The 17,956-nt window shown below is 42.5% G+C and overlaps 1 protein-coding gene across 4 annotated transcripts in view; it reads left to right on the top strand.

The window, feature by feature from the left end:
* The first annotated feature begins 5,899 nt into the window (after nt 1–5,899).
* Nucleotides 5,900–17,956, top strand: part of CSTPP1 (centriolar satellite-associated tubulin polyglutamylase complex regulator 1) — a 114,540-nt gene continuing 102,483 nt past the window's right edge. Inside the window, exon 1 of one of the 4 annotated variants that reach the window (XM_079952424.1) lies at nt 5,900–5,989. In XM_079952424.1, coding sequence (XP_079808550.1) covers nt 5,905–5,989 — 85 coding nt within the window. In that variant the 5' untranslated portion in view covers nt 5,900–5,904. Of the gene's footprint in view, nt 5,990–13,721; nt 13,884–17,956 lie in introns of those variants that run through there. The other 3 variants (XM_079952426.1, XM_079952425.1, XM_079952427.1) reach the window with 3 other exon arrangements.

Below are 17,956 nucleotides of genomic sequence, written 5' to 3'. Positions count from 1 at the left end.
GCCAGGTTCTTCATGTCCACCAACCTTATATACCCCACCCGGTTCTGTTCTCCAGTCAGTATAGTGCATGTGTAATGAACACCACCCCACTTTCAAATAACATCTGTGTGGCTGGAGCTAGATGAATTGCATCTGGGTGGATTATTTGCCTAACAGGACGTTTGCATGTGGTTCTCTGGTGTAAGCACTGACCCAGGTCAGTGTGAGGGTTAACCAGACCATGTAATCAGGAACAGAAATCCAGACCAAAAAAGGAAAATGATACAACCAAACTTCACAGCGTAATCACTACAAGTAGGTCTCAGTACGATTACTTTGCTCCCAAGGCTATCAACCGTAACAACCTACCCCACAACAGGGAACAGTTACTGAATGATGATGGCTCCTCTCCCCAAGCAGCCTAATGTGCAACTTCAGGAGTGATGGCCAGTCCTTTGCTCCTCAGGTGGAAATGGAACCCTGATCTCCTGTGGTCAACCAACCAATGGAATAAATAAGATTGATTTTGGCAACTGCCGTCCAAGAAATCTTGTCTGGAGCTGTGATGGATGGCTCGTCCTTCCCTTCATTTTTGTCTCTCTCCAATTTATGCTCCTCTTGTCTCTTTGCATCCATGTTCTTCTCCCTTTTAAACTGTATACTGTTCTATGGTTCAGTGCCATGTTGGTACACAAGGTGTATGGCACTTGCAAAGATGCCCTGTCTGTCTATAGGAAAATTATAAGCTCCCCAAAACATGGAAGAAATCTCATTATGCTCATTTGAATCATCAGTTTACTGGAACCTCAAGCCATTTCTGGACTGTGTTTCCCCTCTTCATTCTCATCTTCTCTTACATATATATACCGCACAGCCTCTTTTTGTTTCCAGTTCTTCCTCCAATGTTGGCACAGCTATTGAACTTGTTACTGTATGTTCAAGGTAATTCTGACCCATCAGCATCTGGTATGCTCTGAACTTTGGGGCAAATAAGGAACAGGGCACTACTAGCCAGCATCATGCATCAGATGAACAAGGATGCTATTTTTTACTTATTTTTTTTTGCTTTTCCTGTTATCTCCAGACATAAACATATTGTTGCACGCTGCCCCAATCTCCAAATCCACACAGATTTTATTTATTTCATAAACTTTATATACTGCTTAATTGTCAAGAAAACCTAACAACCTCCAAGTGGTTTACAAAAGCTGAAACAATAAAATTTAAAATACACAACCGTACTTTAAAACATACAAAGTTAAAATACTAAAACAGATTAAAATTACCGCAACTTTCTAAGCATCTGGGTAAGCTCGTCTAAGCAAGAATGGTTTTAGCAGGATCCAAAAAAAAAGAGTACAGGGAAGGCACCTGCTTGATCTCAATAGGCAGGGAGTTCCAAAGTGAAGGTGCTGGCACACCCAACAATCGAGTTCCTACAAATGTGGCACCTGCAGTAGTGTCAACTGAATTCTGTCAACCAAAGTAGTTGAGTGGACACATGAGGGGTAAGGTAAACTCATCCCAAGCAATCGCTTTCCTCCTGCCAGACTTTCACTGGCTTCCCATCTCTTTACTGTATGCATCAGTCTTAGGGTTCCCCAGCCTTGGCATCAAATAGGAATTCATTTCCTGCAAGTTGTGTGGAGTTTGCATTGCAATTATTGCTGGCATTCTGAATTCAGTTTGAGGATTATAGTACAAAGATCCTGGTTACTTTTGAAAAGGAGGATGGTAAACAAAAATGAGGAGAAGCAAGGCTTTTTTAAAAAACACCCTGCACATTAAATTGTGCGGGGTTGAAACAGCATATTTAGGACAAGAATTTTTATACTCTAAACTTCTAGAGCTCTATGTGCATATCCGTTGCATTTTTAAATTTGTGGATTGTCTGATCTAAGCGAAGAGGTTGTGTCATTTTTGCTTTGTTCTATACAGAGCATATCAATGTGCTGGTAAATAATAAATATGGTCTCAAGTCACACCGTTTAGATTTGTATTTGATCTCTCTCACCAAAGTTGAGAACTCATTATTAATGAAAAAATATTTCACTGTCATTGACATTTTATGGTGTTTGTGAGATTTTAAAGATTTGAATAGTTTGTTGGGCTTGGCTTTGTTTGGTCAGTTTTAAGGCATCCTATGTCTCCCGTATTTTATTTTATTTTTTAAAAGCATATATATTGTTATAGATACTGGGTGTCAGAGTTTGTGGGTGCAAGTCATCCATAATTTTTAGATTTAGCAAAAGTTAGAATTAATCTAATTAAACATAGAAACCCCTGGATTTGGCTTATTGGCAGAGCTACTTGAGTGTGGGCCATTGGAGGATCCAAGGCGGATGGTGGCCAGTCATTAACCCATCAAGGAAGCCATTAAGAGGGTGGAGAGGTACCAGAAAAGGAGGTATGGGGGCCTTCCTCCAGCTGTGTGTTTGTGGGCAGAGACAAGAAAGCTTTAGGATTTCAGGTCTGGATGATGTAGGCTGGGGGGGAAATAGTTTCACTGGGCTAGCAGCAACAAGGAGGGGGCTGAACACAACATGGGTAGTCTTTGCTGTGCCTCATTTCCAAAAGGAGACACAGACCCTGGGTAAGCACTTGGACCCCTGGAATCTCACATCGCTCTGAGATTGGGGTGGCGTGCAGCACTGTTTTATTGTAAATATCAGAGAGAGAAAAAGAAAGAAACAGTGTCAGCTCATATTAACAACAAAAGTTATTCATAAATCCTAATTTCAACGTATATATTAATATAAGCAGTCTCTATGTCCAAATAAATATCCAAACAAGACTGATGATTATAAGATACATGTCCAAATGTAGGATGGGCAGTAAGTATTACAGATGGTAGGTACTGTATTTATCCTTCAAACCGTGAAATATAAGGGCTGATTCGCACCTTCGTTTGCCCTGTCACTCACACTCCCCCCCCCCCAATCTCCGGAAAATCCAAGGTTTACTGCTAAATCGGAACAAATTGGGTTTTTCACAGATTGCTGTTTGTTCCAACTTAGTGGTAAAGAGAGGGTTTTCCAGGGGAAAGCAGTGGGGCAAAGACAAAACCAGTCTGACCCATGCCTTGACCCAGGGCAAGTAGAAAACTACTTGAACCCACACTTTCTAGACACAGGATGAAGAGCCCTCAGTCTCTTTGCAACTATAAGGACTCTCAGGTTCTATTTCTTAGATGTAGTTAAAACTATACATTACAAAGTTTAAATACAGAAATCATATAAAAACCAAAAGACTTTCCTTTATGTCTGGTGGTGTTGGGTGGAGGAATTCAGAAAGCCTCTCATTGCTTATCATCATATGGAGACCCATTTTTAAAAAGTCCTCAGGTTGGTTTAAATTTTATTTGTTTTCCTCTCCCGTGTAACTGATTCTCAATCCTACCTTTTTGCCTCATCTGCTTCTCATCTTCGCTCCCCTAGCTGTGGTTAATGCTCTAAAACCTCCAGGCCTTTCCATTTTGTCCAGATAACACTATAACCTTGTTGAAGATGTCAGCAGCTGCAAATCAGCCTACAAGGGAAAGGGAAAACAAACACCTTTCTTTAACTACTCTCAATAATATATATGACATAAGAGACCACTTACATTTTAAAAGCACAAAAAACATAGAATTGACATTTTTGTATTAGCCCAAGCACTGCTGTCAAAGTGTTTTTTTGGAGCATATGAAACAGAGTTTTTGGAAGTTATTAGGTGTTTAGAGAAAAGGAGGTCCTTCTCCCCCTTCCTTGGTACCCTTCCCATCTTGCCACATCTTACTTTTACTGATCCTCTCTGATCTGTCATGTTTCCCATACCTTCTTTATCTCTCTTCAGTGTTTTTCTCTGAAGACACATCACAGACACACAGCACAATTTAGGACGTAATTAATTTTTTAAGACTCTGCGGGCTGCATATTGAAAACTGGCTTCTGTCTGAAAACTGTTCTTTTGGGAATCATGAGTACTGCCCAAGAGGATGGAGCACATTCTCCCCAGTTTCTTTTTCACATTGCACACAGAAACATCCATATCCAGACATCTGGACAAGAGGAGAGACAGTGCTGAGTTACAGGGATGAGAAGTACAGGCTTTCCTCGGTTGCCCCCCCAGGATGAGCTAAGTCTTGGCTGTCAGTTACATTTCCTATGCCAGGATTTCCAAGCAATATTTATTTTGACCGGGCATTTTAAAACCCGCCCCCGCCCCCCTCTGGCATGAGACTAAGCCTGCCAGAAATGGCTGTTTTTCTTCTCCGCATCATTAGGGAGGCAGCGTTCCAGCAGTGAAGGGTCACTCACTTGGTACTTAAGTACTTTTAAAGATGTTTCCTTTTCCTTACTGAACAGATAATTTGAACAGAAACTGTCAAGAGACTTTCCTTCAGTTTCTTCCTCCCCAAATCCACTTCTCCCTTTGTCATAGCTTGAACTCATCATGGCCAAAAGATGACCTCCACTGAGCTTAATGTGATCAGCAGCCATGACAAGATGGCTCTGAGAATGCAGCCTTGTAAGAATTGCAGGGCTGAGGATACAGATTCCTTGTGTTCTGAATGCAGCCCAAAGATTATGAACTCTAGATGACAAAGAAAAACATTTTTGTTTGCTTTAAATATATTAGCTCCGGAGGGACTACAATAGATGAAGTGATTTGGTGAGATTGACAGAAATTTCTAAACCTTTTTTTTTTTTTTTAAATTGAGACCTGTTTGCACTATAGAATTAGTTTGTGTTCAAGATTGGTATTTGTTTGGGGCTAACTGGTGCCCCTCTTAGTATATATACCCAAACTTTCTTCAGCTTCCAAGCTTGAGTTTGAAAGGACTCTATCATGTGACAAAGTGCAGACCTAAGTCTTAGTTTAAGCAGTCCAGCTCTTCACAGTATTACAAACACTAAGGCTGAGTTCACACCCCTGTTTAGTGTGCACTCTTTTGGTTTCCTGTTTTCAAATCTGTGTTTGCTTGATGTTATCCAAAACACATATGTGTACTGTAAAATGCTGCTGTTTGGTGTGCTGTTTCTCAAACCAGCTTCACACTTGGAACTCTTAAGCCATTTGTTTCTAGCCAAGGTGTGAACATCTTTGCATTGGGTAAAAACAAGTATTCTCACCAATGTTCCCTGGTGTGAACCCTTTGAAGCTGTGCTAAGGTGAAAGTGCTAAGGTGAAAGTGCAGGGAACAGTTTCACTGTACTCTAAAGCAGTAATGTGAACACACCCTAGGTGTGAACCTTTTACTCCAAAATCGGTTGCAATGGATTTGTTTACCATGTGCCACAAAACACTAAGCCATGGACTGTTGTAAGCATGGCTTGCTCAACAAACCACAAGTTATTTGACAGACAAACAAACAAGGAGTGGATTGTTTCTCCAAAACTTTCATTCTTTTCCAGCAGTTCTTGCATTGTGCTTTTGTATATTGATGAGGGTCTGATGTGGCCACATAAACCATGGTTAAGCCAGACAAGCGGATATAATACCAAACCATAGTTAAAAAAAACCATGGCTTCACATTGTGGTTTGCTATAAGAAAACAAACCATGATTTGTCTGCTGGACTGGCTTTAGATGATCAAACAAACTATAGTTAGGTTAAAGCAAACAATGGATTATGTGTGAACCAGCAGGGCTGTCTCACAGGTAAGTTTACAAAGGCTTGAACCATAGAATTACAAAAAAATCCTCATGTCTAATTCTCACTTCTAAGGGTGAAAATGTCTTCCTTGAGAATGTGTTCAGAAGCCTTCCTGTTCCATTCTGAAGATGGAGATTCTCTAGTCTCCTTGAACAGCTTGTTCTCTTGCTGAACTGCTCATATAATTTGGAAGCTTTCCCTCATGTTTAACCTAGATTGGCCCTGTCAATTAAACCCACAGCTTTCTTTTGCAACTTAATTTTATTAATATTTTCCGGGTACAAAAACATGAACAAAGATATAAAAGACAGCTTTCAGAAAATAACAAGTAATCAAGATAATCTGGGTGTTCAAGTCATCCTGACCTGTCTTAGTATGTATAAATAACTTTTTAAGACATCCCTTACAGACACCCTTTAAAATATTTAACAATGTTATGTTCACACCTTGATCTTATCTCTAGATTTGTTTGATGAGGCATTTTTGTCTATCTTGATCTCTTTCCTGACCTAGCTTGAACCGATATATTTGTGTTTATTTTGATTGGGCCAGAATACAGAGTGTGTACCTATCTCTAATCATCCATGGTGAGGCCAGATGTGTGTCCTTTCTAAATGGGCTGATTAATCCTGGGAGAAATGAAACAATTCCCTACTTTTTGCAAAAAACAAAAAAAACAAAAAAAACACCCTTGAAAAATCAAAGAGATTTATAGCTCAGATCCTGGTCTGTTACACACCATGTCTGGAACAAGTGAGGCCTCATACTGATCTGATTTTTTGATGTCTTCAAACAATTCATGTGATTTCTCCAGAGCAGCAGGATTATGTTTTCTTCACAACTAGCGTGGAACTAGCCCTGGTACAGCATTCGGAACTTGATTATTGTTATGCTTAAGTGGTAAGAAAATAGTGATCAATTATGATGGGGGGGGGGACGGGACACTGTTTGCATGGGAATCCATGGCAGGGGTGGGGCAGTTGTCCCACAGATTGAACAGCCACTGCCCAGACTGAGCCATTATGGTGCCTGCCTGCATTTTGCTACAACTGCATTGTGGGAGGAGGTGGAGGTCAAGAGAAATCTGCCCTGTCCCAATTGGCAAATGGGGATGGAGGTGCAGAGCAAGCGGCTTGTACTATTTTTCTAATTGCCTAGTCCAAGGATTTAAGGTTGTCATATTTCAAAAAGTAAAAACCAGGACACCCCGAAAGTTGTTGAGCTCAAAATTGTTGGGCTGGACGTCTATTCCGCCTTTGAAATCCCAGTAATGTCCAGGAACATTCGGACATATGGCAGTCCTAAAGGATTCTCAGAATGGACCACCAGTGGTCTATGAGCTTTGTGGTCTGCAGCATGTCTGTAAATCTATGTTTGAAGATGGGAGGTGAGACATCTGTCACATTAAATATTTATTCCTTCTTCTGTTTCTTCTGCTGTTGCTGATTGCATTACAATCTAACTTTCAATAATTCAAATAAATAAAAACACCATTAAAAATCTACACCCACCTTTATCTATGCATCACATCCCACTTTCTTGCTCCTGTCCTTGCAACAACAGCTTGTGGTTATATGTATTGACCAAGAGTCACTAAGGTTGCAGTGCGCGCTTCCTAGAATTTTCCTAGAGAACCGCAAAAGTAAAAAGTGGGTGTTGCAGGCCCAGTTTAGATTGCTGTGGTTAGCATGGGTACAGCAAACATGAGCTGGAAGGTATGCCAAGGCGCAATTGGCTCAAGAGGCCAGAACCGTAATTATGGCTCTCCTTCTGGAATACTGTATCACTTACACAGAGCATGACGGAACAAGGTCAAAAGGATATAATGCCCTTTGTTCCAGGATTTGTCACCCTAGGTGGCATCTGGGCATATTCACAGTACTCTTAGGTTGCTCCAAAGCAGGACCCTTTTAAGATGGAGGGGGTAAGCGGGGCAAGAGGCAAAAATGGGTAAAGCAAAGAATGCAAATTTTACAATTACGCAGTAGGACATAACAGAGCTTCCACTATAACCTATAGCCCCATAACCAGTATTCTGCATATCTCAAGTGTAGGGTTGCACCCTAAATTTCCAATCCTATAAACAGAAACATGGGAATAAGCTGCATAGAACTCAGAGGGACTTACATTGTATAGGATTGTGCTGATGTGGGTGTCAAACCAGCATGCATTGAAGCTCACTGTATTTAAGATGATAAGGCAATATAAAATATGCGCAATGAGTGCTTCAAATCTTCAATGAGTGCTTCATATATGTAAGTCATAATTTCATACAGCCTTTAAGAGAAAGTCTTCTTTGTGGAAACAAATTTGTCTTAACTGTAAGTTTAGCAAGGTACTGTGCAGCTGAATTCTGGAGCACCAATGGAAAAATGGTATGCTACTATTGTTATAGGATTGGAGTGATTAATGGTGAGTCCCTTCCTGGCCTGTGATTCTGAAACTGTGATTTGAATCTAGAAGAAGAAACCTGTTGAACAACTTGGACCAGTTCCTTGCCTTAGCCACTCAGCTAAGCATCTGTCACCAGCATCTTAAAGAGCCCTGTTGCCATAGAGACAAATGGATGGAATTCCCACAGCACCATGCTGGATGCCATGGTATCCTAGGAATGGTAAGGACAGGCCAAGTGGGGCTGTGTGTTCCTGCATTTGGGTAGGCTGGAAGAGAGGCCTGACTCAGCTGTGTTGAACCCAAAGCTATGCCCTTGTGGGAAGCCCTATTAACCTAATGAGGAGACAAGATCTGTTGGCGTGTTAATGCTGTGAACCCTTCCATCCTATGCCTAGGTTGTATATGTGTGTACATTAAGCCATATGTCATAATGGTACCACAGTCTCCATTATCAAGGGAACCAAATTCTAGATATATGCAGGCATCCCAGAAGACTCTCACCACTTGGAGTGTGTGCAAAACACTTCTAGTCTTCATAGTTTCAGAGAAGGATTTTGAAAATGTTGTTTTGGGTCATCTGAAAAGCATAGTCACATTTGGGGGGGAAGTATTCCTAAATATTTATTACAATTTCTATGGCTATTTGTGGTGCTGAAAAATATTTGGCATTTGCTATAGTACAGACTTTTAGGGACGCAGGTGGCACTGTGGGTTAAAGCCTCAGCGCCTAGGACTTGCCGATCGAAAGGTCGGCGGTTCGAATCCCTGCGGCGGGGTGCGCTTCCGCTGCTCGGTCCCAGCGCCTGCCAACCTAGCAGTTCGAAAGCACCTCCGGGTGCAAGTAGATAAATAGGGACCGCTTACCAGCGGGAAGGTAAACGGCATTTCCGTGTGCGGCTCTGGCTCGCCAGAGCAGCGATGTCACGCTGGCCACGTGACCCGGAAGTGTCTCCGGACAGCGCTGGCCCCTGGCCTCTTAAGTGAGATGGGCGCACAACCCCAGAGTCTGTCAAGACTGGCCCGTACGGGCAGGGGTACCTTTACCTTTACCTTTTATAGTACAGACTTTGAAAACTGCTTCTTCCAGCAGTTATGTAGCTACTATAGCAATAATTACCAGAGACCTAGGCAAATCAAATGTTTTAATCTGACTGAAGGTGGTGTGAGCCAGATGAAAATGTTCCAGCGACTGAGCCTTTTTGAAACAAGATGTTTCCCTTGGAATGGTTGCATGATGTTAATTCGTAGTTATTATTCTCTATTTGTCATTCACCCTACTGCTGTGGATGAGGAACTGGTGTTTAAGGAACTTCAGTTAATGAGTAAAAAGAGTTTTCTACTTAGGTTTGGTTGTGCCAAACAGCAAGGCACAAAACAGAAAAAGAAAAAGGAATGCATTCACGGGCCAAATATCCCATAGAGCTAAGATTGTGACTTAACAGAAGAAACAGTGCAAAAAAAACCCCACAACCCACAACAAGATGGAGATCAGGGTGTCTAAGCATATGTTCTTCTTGGTATGCAGTCTTCATTATGTTGTATTTGAGCAAATTCCAGACATATCCCTGCATTGCCACTCTGCACAGCCTTCTGCACGTGTTTCTATTAACCACCATTCTACTCAGTGAAGCACCCCCTTTGCTCTTTCAGTGAGACTTAAGGAATGCCATGGGAAATGCTCACATTACACTGGAGTTTTGGGCAGCAAATACATAAAGTGGAGACATCATCCAGGCTTATGCCTGCGTATGGGAACTGGAATCATGACTGGGTCATGGTTTCCATAAGCATGTACAGTGGTACCTTGGTTCTCGAACTTAATTTGTTCTCGGAGTCTGTTTGATTCCCGAAACAGTTCGAAAACCAAGGTGTGGCTTCCAGTTGCTTGCAGGAGCTTCCTGGACTCAAACGGAAGCCGCATCGGACGTTCAGCTTCCAAAAAATGTTCGCAAACTGGAACACTTACTTCTGGGTTTGCGGCGTTCGGGAGCCAAAACACACGAGTACCAAAGCGTTCAAGATCCAAGGTACGACTGTAGAGAGGTGTTTAAAGATAAATGTATACAACACTTTCCCCCCCAAGGAGTGCTCAAGGGTACACAGTACCAGCACCTCTTTTGTTGTTGTTAAAAAGTGTGGCGCTTACTGTAACAACTTCATGGTGAGTACTGGCACCTATTTTTCTAGAAAAAAAGCACTACATGTATATCTTTATTTATTAAATTTATATACTGCCCTTCATCCAAAGATCTCAGGTTGGTTCACAGTATAAAAATACAGGATAAAAGTGCAAATAAATAATTAGAACAAAACTAAACAAAACCAATCACCACCCACTCCCACAAACAGGTTTAAAAGGCTGAACAATATTAATCAGCCAAAGGCCTGGTTGAAGAGGAATATTTTTGTCTGTAGCCTAAAGGTATGTAATAAAGATGCTAGACGATCCCACATTTTCTGCAGGAAACAGTAGTGTAACCCTGGTGTTTCTCACCGAAAGCCTAACAAAAAGTGTTGCCCATTCTTTTGGGTAAATATAGTTAGGCATTGCCTAGTATATGCTAAGTGTTTTACTGTCTTTGCCATCACATTAATCCTGTGATTGATTTCCTATATACTAAGAGTGAACTAATTATCCATTTGTGAATCAGCACAACTCTGATGTCATGTAATGTGAATTGGCTCTCAGATGCAAATCAGTGTCTTGATTTGGACTGATTTTTTTTCTCAGTGTAAGAAATAGACTTACTGTAGGGTTACCAGACGTCCCCGGTTCCTGGGGACAGCCCCCGGATTTGCAAATCTGTCTCCGGACAAATTCCGTCCCCAGAATGTCCCCAGATTTGCAAATCTGTCCCTGGGAAATGTAGTAGCAGCAGCCTCGGCAGCCTCCCGGAGCCAGCCTGGTAGCGCAGTTGGCTCTGGCTGGCTTCAGGAGCTGCTTGCTGCCGTGGCACCCACTGTTTTTCCTTGCTGGAAGTCCCCATATGATGTGTTGCGCACAAGACACATCATATGGGGACTTCTGGGAGGCAAACTGGCGGGCGCCACGGCAGCGAGCGGCTCCTGAAGCCAGCCAGAGCCAACTGCACTATCAAGCTGGCTCCAGACTGCTGACTGCCACTGCCACCACCACTGCTGAAGGGGAACTGGGGATGTCCAGCGGTACAGATCTCCTGCCCCCTTTATATTGACTGATTGGGGAAGGCTCAGGAGTTTTTTAAAAACTCTGCACATTTATGTTTCACAGGGTGCGAAAGAAGGGCTTTGCACTTTTATACAATATACATGTGTGCTTGGGCCCAGGGTCTTTCGCCTCACCATCCCCACTACTGGCTTCCTGTTGCTACTCAGCTCCAAAAAAAAAAAAAAAAAAAAAAGGCCCCAGATTCATTGAAAGAAATCTGGTAACCATACTGAAAACACACAATTATCATTAAACTCATTATGTATTTATCAGAGTTTAGCTTTTTAAACTCTCCTCACTTGCCGAAGAGCAGGTGATCTCTGTAGCGGATCTTGTAATAAGCAGCTTCAAGCTGGGGCAGGCCAATGGGCAAGTGACAAAGCAGAATAAAGTGTGTGAAGGGCTCAAGACGCAACATCTTGTTTTTATTTGGTTCTCTTTTGAGTCATTAACAGTCAGGCGCCAGTAGTGCTCAAACTTATCATCATTACAACCACAAATGGGCTTTGTGTGTGAAAGGAAGATTTCATCCCTTTAGCTGGTCTTAAGAGAGAGTAAACCCTCACAGAAGCAACAAAACATATTTTGGGCAAAAAGATCTAGAGAAAAGAAGGACCACAGAAATACCCACAGAAATTCCAAATGTAGCTTTTAAACCTACATGCAAAACAGCATGTATAAGTGATTGGTCCATATAATGACAGATGAAACAGCAATATCTTGAAAAGAGCAAACTAATTAACTGTTACTAAGCCTAAGCACATGTAACTTTAACCATCACACAAAGCTTCCTTGTTTATTCCTGCCTCTGCTACCCTCCCCTTCCTCTGTTGTTCCCGTCTCTAATTTTGGATTGCAAATTCCTTAGGACAGAGACATGAAAAGCACCATACTCACAGACAGAACTTAAAAACAGCAACAATAAATAGTCTAGAACTGTGCTCTGCTGTTTTCAGTAGCAGAGCATGAAATCCACACCAGACTCTAACATCTTATCCTCTTTATTTGGTACTGGGAGCTGATCGTGCTGTGTGGAGTGACCGCCTTGGGTGCTACTGTGTCATCTGTATGGGTAAAAGCTCCTGCAGGTGTAGTTCTGCTGTTCATGTAGTTTTAGAGAATTGGGCTCTGAAGGTAAGGAATTTAAAGTACTTTGAATCTTAGAGAGAACTGTGGAAACTACTGTACTTAAATTACTGATCAAGAAGTATTGCATATGATCAAATAGCTCCTCCAGGCACACATTTTTTAGAAAACCAAAACAGTTATCTCTTTTCAATTTATTGTATCAGTTGTAGCTGTATAACAGAACAATATATAGTATATTGTTTAAAGTACAGATCTGGGTGTCATTTTTTGGAAGAAATGTTTTGTTGTATTGAAACCGAGAGGTGTAGAATAGAGGTGTGGAAGGGTAATTGATTGTTTCAAAGCAATGCTAAACTAGTACATCAATGCAAATACCAGGGGGCAAATATACACACAACAGCAGGCAGTAACCTGTGTTGGCATTTGATAACTGGTTGCTCCAAGATGTAGACAAGGGTAAACATGTTAGTAATGTCTCAATTAGGAAAGAAAATAAAGGCTTGAATACTTTCTAATATTTGCTATAAGACATTAGGGAGGGACCTAGCTCAGTAGTAGAACCTCTGTTTTGCATGTAACAGGTCGAAATCCTGAGCATTCCTAGGTAGAGCTGGAGATTATTGGGAGGGAGCATGTTTCTAGAACTAAAGTGAAACTGTGAAGCTCCCTTGTTATTTCTGCTATTGCATGCTGCATACTGTTTAAGTAATCTAGTTACTTAAACAACATGCACAGAGACTCTGTGCTGGTCAGCAGGTAATGTCTTTTTCCACCTTCCTTGCCCCCACCCTTCAACCTTCATAAGGGAGCTGTTTCCAGAGGAAGAACTGTGCAGGGAAAGAGACTCTGTCAGCCCTGAGGTGGTGGATGGTCTCACCTGTGCTGGCCCACCTCTAGCCAGAGGAACCTTCAGAAGGGAGTTGCCATGGGCATCATGTGTATTTAATGAGCTGAAGAGTGAAAGATTATGAGTCATGGGGGTGTGGAGAGTGTGTATGAAATTCAGTGCTTGCTTTATTTTTTGGTTACAATTTTGTTAATGTCAAATGGAATTATATTTTTATAAATGCTGTGTTGATTTGTTAATCATATAATATGACGTGCTATGATTTTGATTGTTCCACTGTTCAATTAAAATAAAAAAAAAGTTTGACGGCTACTGCCGTCATTCCATCTACTTTTCAAAAGAAGGGGTCTGGTGAAGTATTATCTAAAGCAGGTAGTTAACCCTGGATGCTTCTGCAGACGCTTTTATTAATAGCAATAACAAACATACAAAGCAGCAACCCACGCCAACCCTGAAAGGCCACTTGACTGGGCACCTGGCTAAACAGTGGTGCGGGGGAGCGCGAAGAAGGGGGTTTCCGGGTGCGGCCTCCCCGCTCCTGTTCCTCTTCCTCCAAGGGGGATCCTAGTTGCGAGGGAGCTTGTTTCTGGCCGGAGACTATTTTCCCGGCCGCAGCGTCTGGTGTCCTAGAGACCGGTGAGGGGGAAAAAGAAGGGAGGAGGTTTGACAGGATGCTGAACGCTGACCGCCTTTCCCCGTCGGGGCTCGAGTATCTGGGTGAGGCTCCGGCGGGCGCGGCACGCGGAGCAGGCGGCCTCCGCTGCGCCTTCCCTGCAGCAGTCGAGGAAGGGAGGGAGGGAGCGGCGTGGTGGAGGCAGGCGGGTTCCCTTCACCCCTCCCTTCTGGAGGCTCTTCGGATTTCTGCCCGCCCCGTTTTTCTCCTAACTGGGGTGGGTGGGGCATTGGTCACTCCAAGACCCCCGGGCACAGGTTGGAAGGAAGACGGGGGTGAATGGGGCAGGCAGCCCGCCGTGTCTTGGGTGGGGCAGGCGTGGGGCAGTCTCCCTAGCGTTTCCTCCTTTACCTGAGATGGGAGTCGGACGGTTGCCAGCCGGGTTTCCAATCCTGCTTTCAGTGTTTTTCAACCTGTGTTCATTCATTCTTGAAAGCAAAAGCCGACGTAGCCAGCAACACAATGCTAGTCGTCTTCCATTTCAAACACCTGCAAAAATCCTTTAGGCTTGTAATGCAAATACAGAAGGTGATTTTCAGCTCCTTCTCCAGCCAGTTAATATTTACCGGTGAATGGGTTGGCTGGTGGAAGCGCTGTAGACACGTTTCAGTATAACATTGTCTAAAACGGGGCTGGGGGCTGGGATGACTGTTGTTCACAGTGGGCCAGTAATGGCTCTCTGTTAACCGCATTGGGGCATTTTTTTTCATCCCTTAGGAAAAGGGATGCCTTTGATCAGGGTTAAACGAAGCTAAAATAAGCAACCTCTTGCATCAAGTTAGGATTCTTTATACTAAAAAGCAAACAAACCCCAAGAAGTGTTCTAGCACTTTTGAGATTATATAACAACAGTATTTTGGGACGCAGGTGGCGCTGTGGGTTAAAGCCTCAGCGCCTAGGACTTGCCGATCGAAAGGTCGGCGGTTCGAATCCCTGCGGCGGGGTGCGCTCCCGCTGCTCGGTCCCAGCGCCTGCCAACCTAGCAGTTCGAAAGCACCTCCGGGTGCAAGTAGATAAATAGGGACTGCTTACCAGCAGGAAGGTAAACGGCGTTTCCGTGTGCGGCTCTGGCTCGCCAGATGCAGCTTTGTCACGCTGGCCACGTGACCCGGAAGTGTCTCCGGACAGCGCTGGCCCCTGGCCTCTTGAGTGAGATGGGCGCACAACCCCAGAGTCTGTCAAGACTGGCCCGTACGGGCAGGGGTACCTTTACCTTTACCTTTAACAACAGTATTTATGTAGCATTTTCTGGGTGCTCCAAAGTGTTTTGCAATGTTTCACATATATTATCTCAGTAATCTTTGCAACAACTGTATTACGGTTATTGTATTATTTTCTGGATGTGCTGCTGAGAGATAGTGACTTGCCTAAGACTATCTAGTGAGTTTGTTGCTAAGGTAAGATTTGAACTTGCTGGTTTAAATTTGTGTAGCACAATCTAAAGTAAGTCCTGTTGTGTTCTATGGGGTTATGGGGTTTGCTCCCAGATAAGTGTGCCTTACTGCACAGTCCTATGCATTGCTATTTGGAAGTGAACCCCACTGGATTCAACAAGGTTTATTCCTTATATATATCTTAAGATCACAGCTTTCACCTCATTCTATACACATCAGTCATTTGGCACACTTCTTCTGTCATTGAAAGTGTGTGTGAAATGTGTAAAGCAATGGAAGATAAAGTATTTGCAGTACAAAATATGCCTATGGATAGCAGAGATGTTATACACATGTAATCCTGTAATCTAAACTAGTGTTCAAATAAATTTTGGGAAATTGTCTTCCATGTTGAATAGGCTCTGGGAATAGTTCATCTCTCATGACCTGGTGGCTACCAATGTCTGTCATGGCTGCTGTGTTTCTTTAGGAAACTGCATGTGTTTTGTGATATACTGGTATTTTTACATGAGTTGCAGAATGCAACTTGAGTGAGCTAGGTGTTAGCAGCTACTGGAAGCATCACAGCAAACAAAAGTATGAGATTAATGGAAGTAAGGGAAGAAGAGGAGAAGTTTGGAAGGACTGATGTGGTCTACAGGCCTCCCACTGAGGGACTTAATCCTGCTGGAACATTGAGTTCAGATACTAAAAAAATCTGTATTTGCATCGTCACCATCATTTCCCTGCTTCAAAATAGCATAGTTCCTCCTTTGATTATACCCAATCCCAACAATTAAAACTGGACTATAGTATACTGCAAAGCGGTAAGTGTGAGGTGTGTCTCTTAAACATCTCTTTAATCACGATTGGCATGTAGCCACCAATTATTTATTTATTTTTCTATATTCAAAGAACCCTTCTCACATTGGCTTCCCTCCAAGGAACTCCTGCACATTGCAGAGGATTGAGCAGAATGATCAAAAAGGTATACTCCACTCATGTATGGTTTTGGCCAGGTCTTTGCTGATCCTGCATGGAAATGAGAATGCTCTTAGGTTAGAACAAGCCCGATATTCCCCTGCAGGAGCAGATTGGCAGTAGTGTGCAAGCTGTCTTCTAGGTAAAATTGTTTGGCCTTGCTGAACTTTTATTGAGGAACTCCCGATAAGCTCCTTATCAGGAGATAACCCCTTGGTTTTCCAGTAACACAATTCAAAATCTACTCATTTAAGCAAATAAGTAACAGCCCCATAAGGAAAAGCCTTTCTTTGTAGGCACTGGATAAGCCAGTCTGTGGGAAAGCACCATACAGCTCTGTTATCTTCTTTAACTCAGTATAAAACTGGCTAATTTTATTAGTTGAATGCTCATTATCTTGCTCCGTCCAGTGGGGTTGGTCACTGTTATGCCACATCTTATGTGTGGGAAACAAAGGCTCAGATGTTTTGATTTGGCCAACCAAGAACTCTGTTGAGTGGACATGCAATTGAAGCCAGCTCCCTTACCCCCTAGTATTTCAGAGCAAATTTCTCAGCCATCATATGATGATTCTGTGTGTTCGATTTTTTAAAAGTATGTACCCTTTTGTTTTATTTATAACATGTATATACCACCCAATAAACAGCTTTTATGAGCAGTTTACAAGTAAAAATTAAGACCAAAAGTATAAAACTATGACATAAAACACAAATGTAAAACTAAAAACAAAAGGAGAATAAAACCAGAGTGAAAATAGTGTCAGAGGAAGGCTACAGTGGAAAAAAAATCTAAGAAACAATAATTATTACTTTTATTAAGATTGAAAAGCTTTAGAAAATAAAAAGGTGCTAAAAGAACCACAACTTGGGCACCAGGCAAGCCTCTCCACCACTGAAAATACACCTTCTCTAGTAGCCGCGCACATCAAGGGTGGGTGATAGGATGCTGCCTTATATTAGGTTAGAACATTGGTCAATCTTGCTCAGTGTCAGCAAAACTATTAGCACTGGCTCTCCAGAATTTCAGGCAGGGGACATTTCCAGCCCAACCTGGAGATGCTAGGGACTGAACACGAGACCTTTTGCAAATAAAGTGCATGTTCTACTACTGAGCTACTGGCCTTTCCCTCTTCATCTGGCCATTGCACCTGGGAAGATGATCTTAAAGGTAAAGGGACCCCTGACCATTAGGTCCAGTCGTGGCCGACTCTGGGGTTGCGGCGCTCATCTCGCTTTATTGGCCGAGGGAGCCGGCGTACAGCTTCCAGGTCATGTGGCCAGCATGACTAAGCCACTTACCAGATCTTAGGGTCTTGTTATGTGGAGACAATAAAAATTTCATGTCATTATGTTGAAGTTCAGGCCTCCCAGCCATACAAATCTTGGCCTTTTATCCCCTAAACATGAATATCTGCTTTTAGTTCTCAATTATACATTTAAATCTAGGTCATAATCTCCTAAATAATGGATGGTTTTGATCTACTTACCTATTTAGCCCATTCATCCCTTTTACTTGTGCTCCTACATTTAAATTCATACTTTTTTTGGAAACTCTTTGAACAATCTGTTGACTTTTACCTGCCTTAAATTTCTGTTCTGCATGGAATTTGGGAAGTTCAGTTCTCTCAAATGTAGGCCGCTGCTGTAGTAAAAAATAAGTTGGTTGTCCCGTCCCTGTGTTGTATAGATCATGCTCAGGTATGTTGTTTTTTAAAGAGTTACTTTATTTCAGGGGTGTGGGGGAGCGCCTATATGATTTTCACAAAAGATGTTGACTAAGGGTTTGTTTGATTAATA

The sequence above is a fragment of the Podarcis cretensis genome, assembly GCF_951804945.1.
Source record: "Podarcis cretensis genome assembly, chromosome: 1".
Taxonomy (NCBI): domain Eukaryota; kingdom Metazoa; phylum Chordata; class Lepidosauria; order Squamata; family Lacertidae; genus Podarcis; species Podarcis cretensis.
This window is presented reverse-complemented; position numbering and strand designations above follow the sequence as displayed.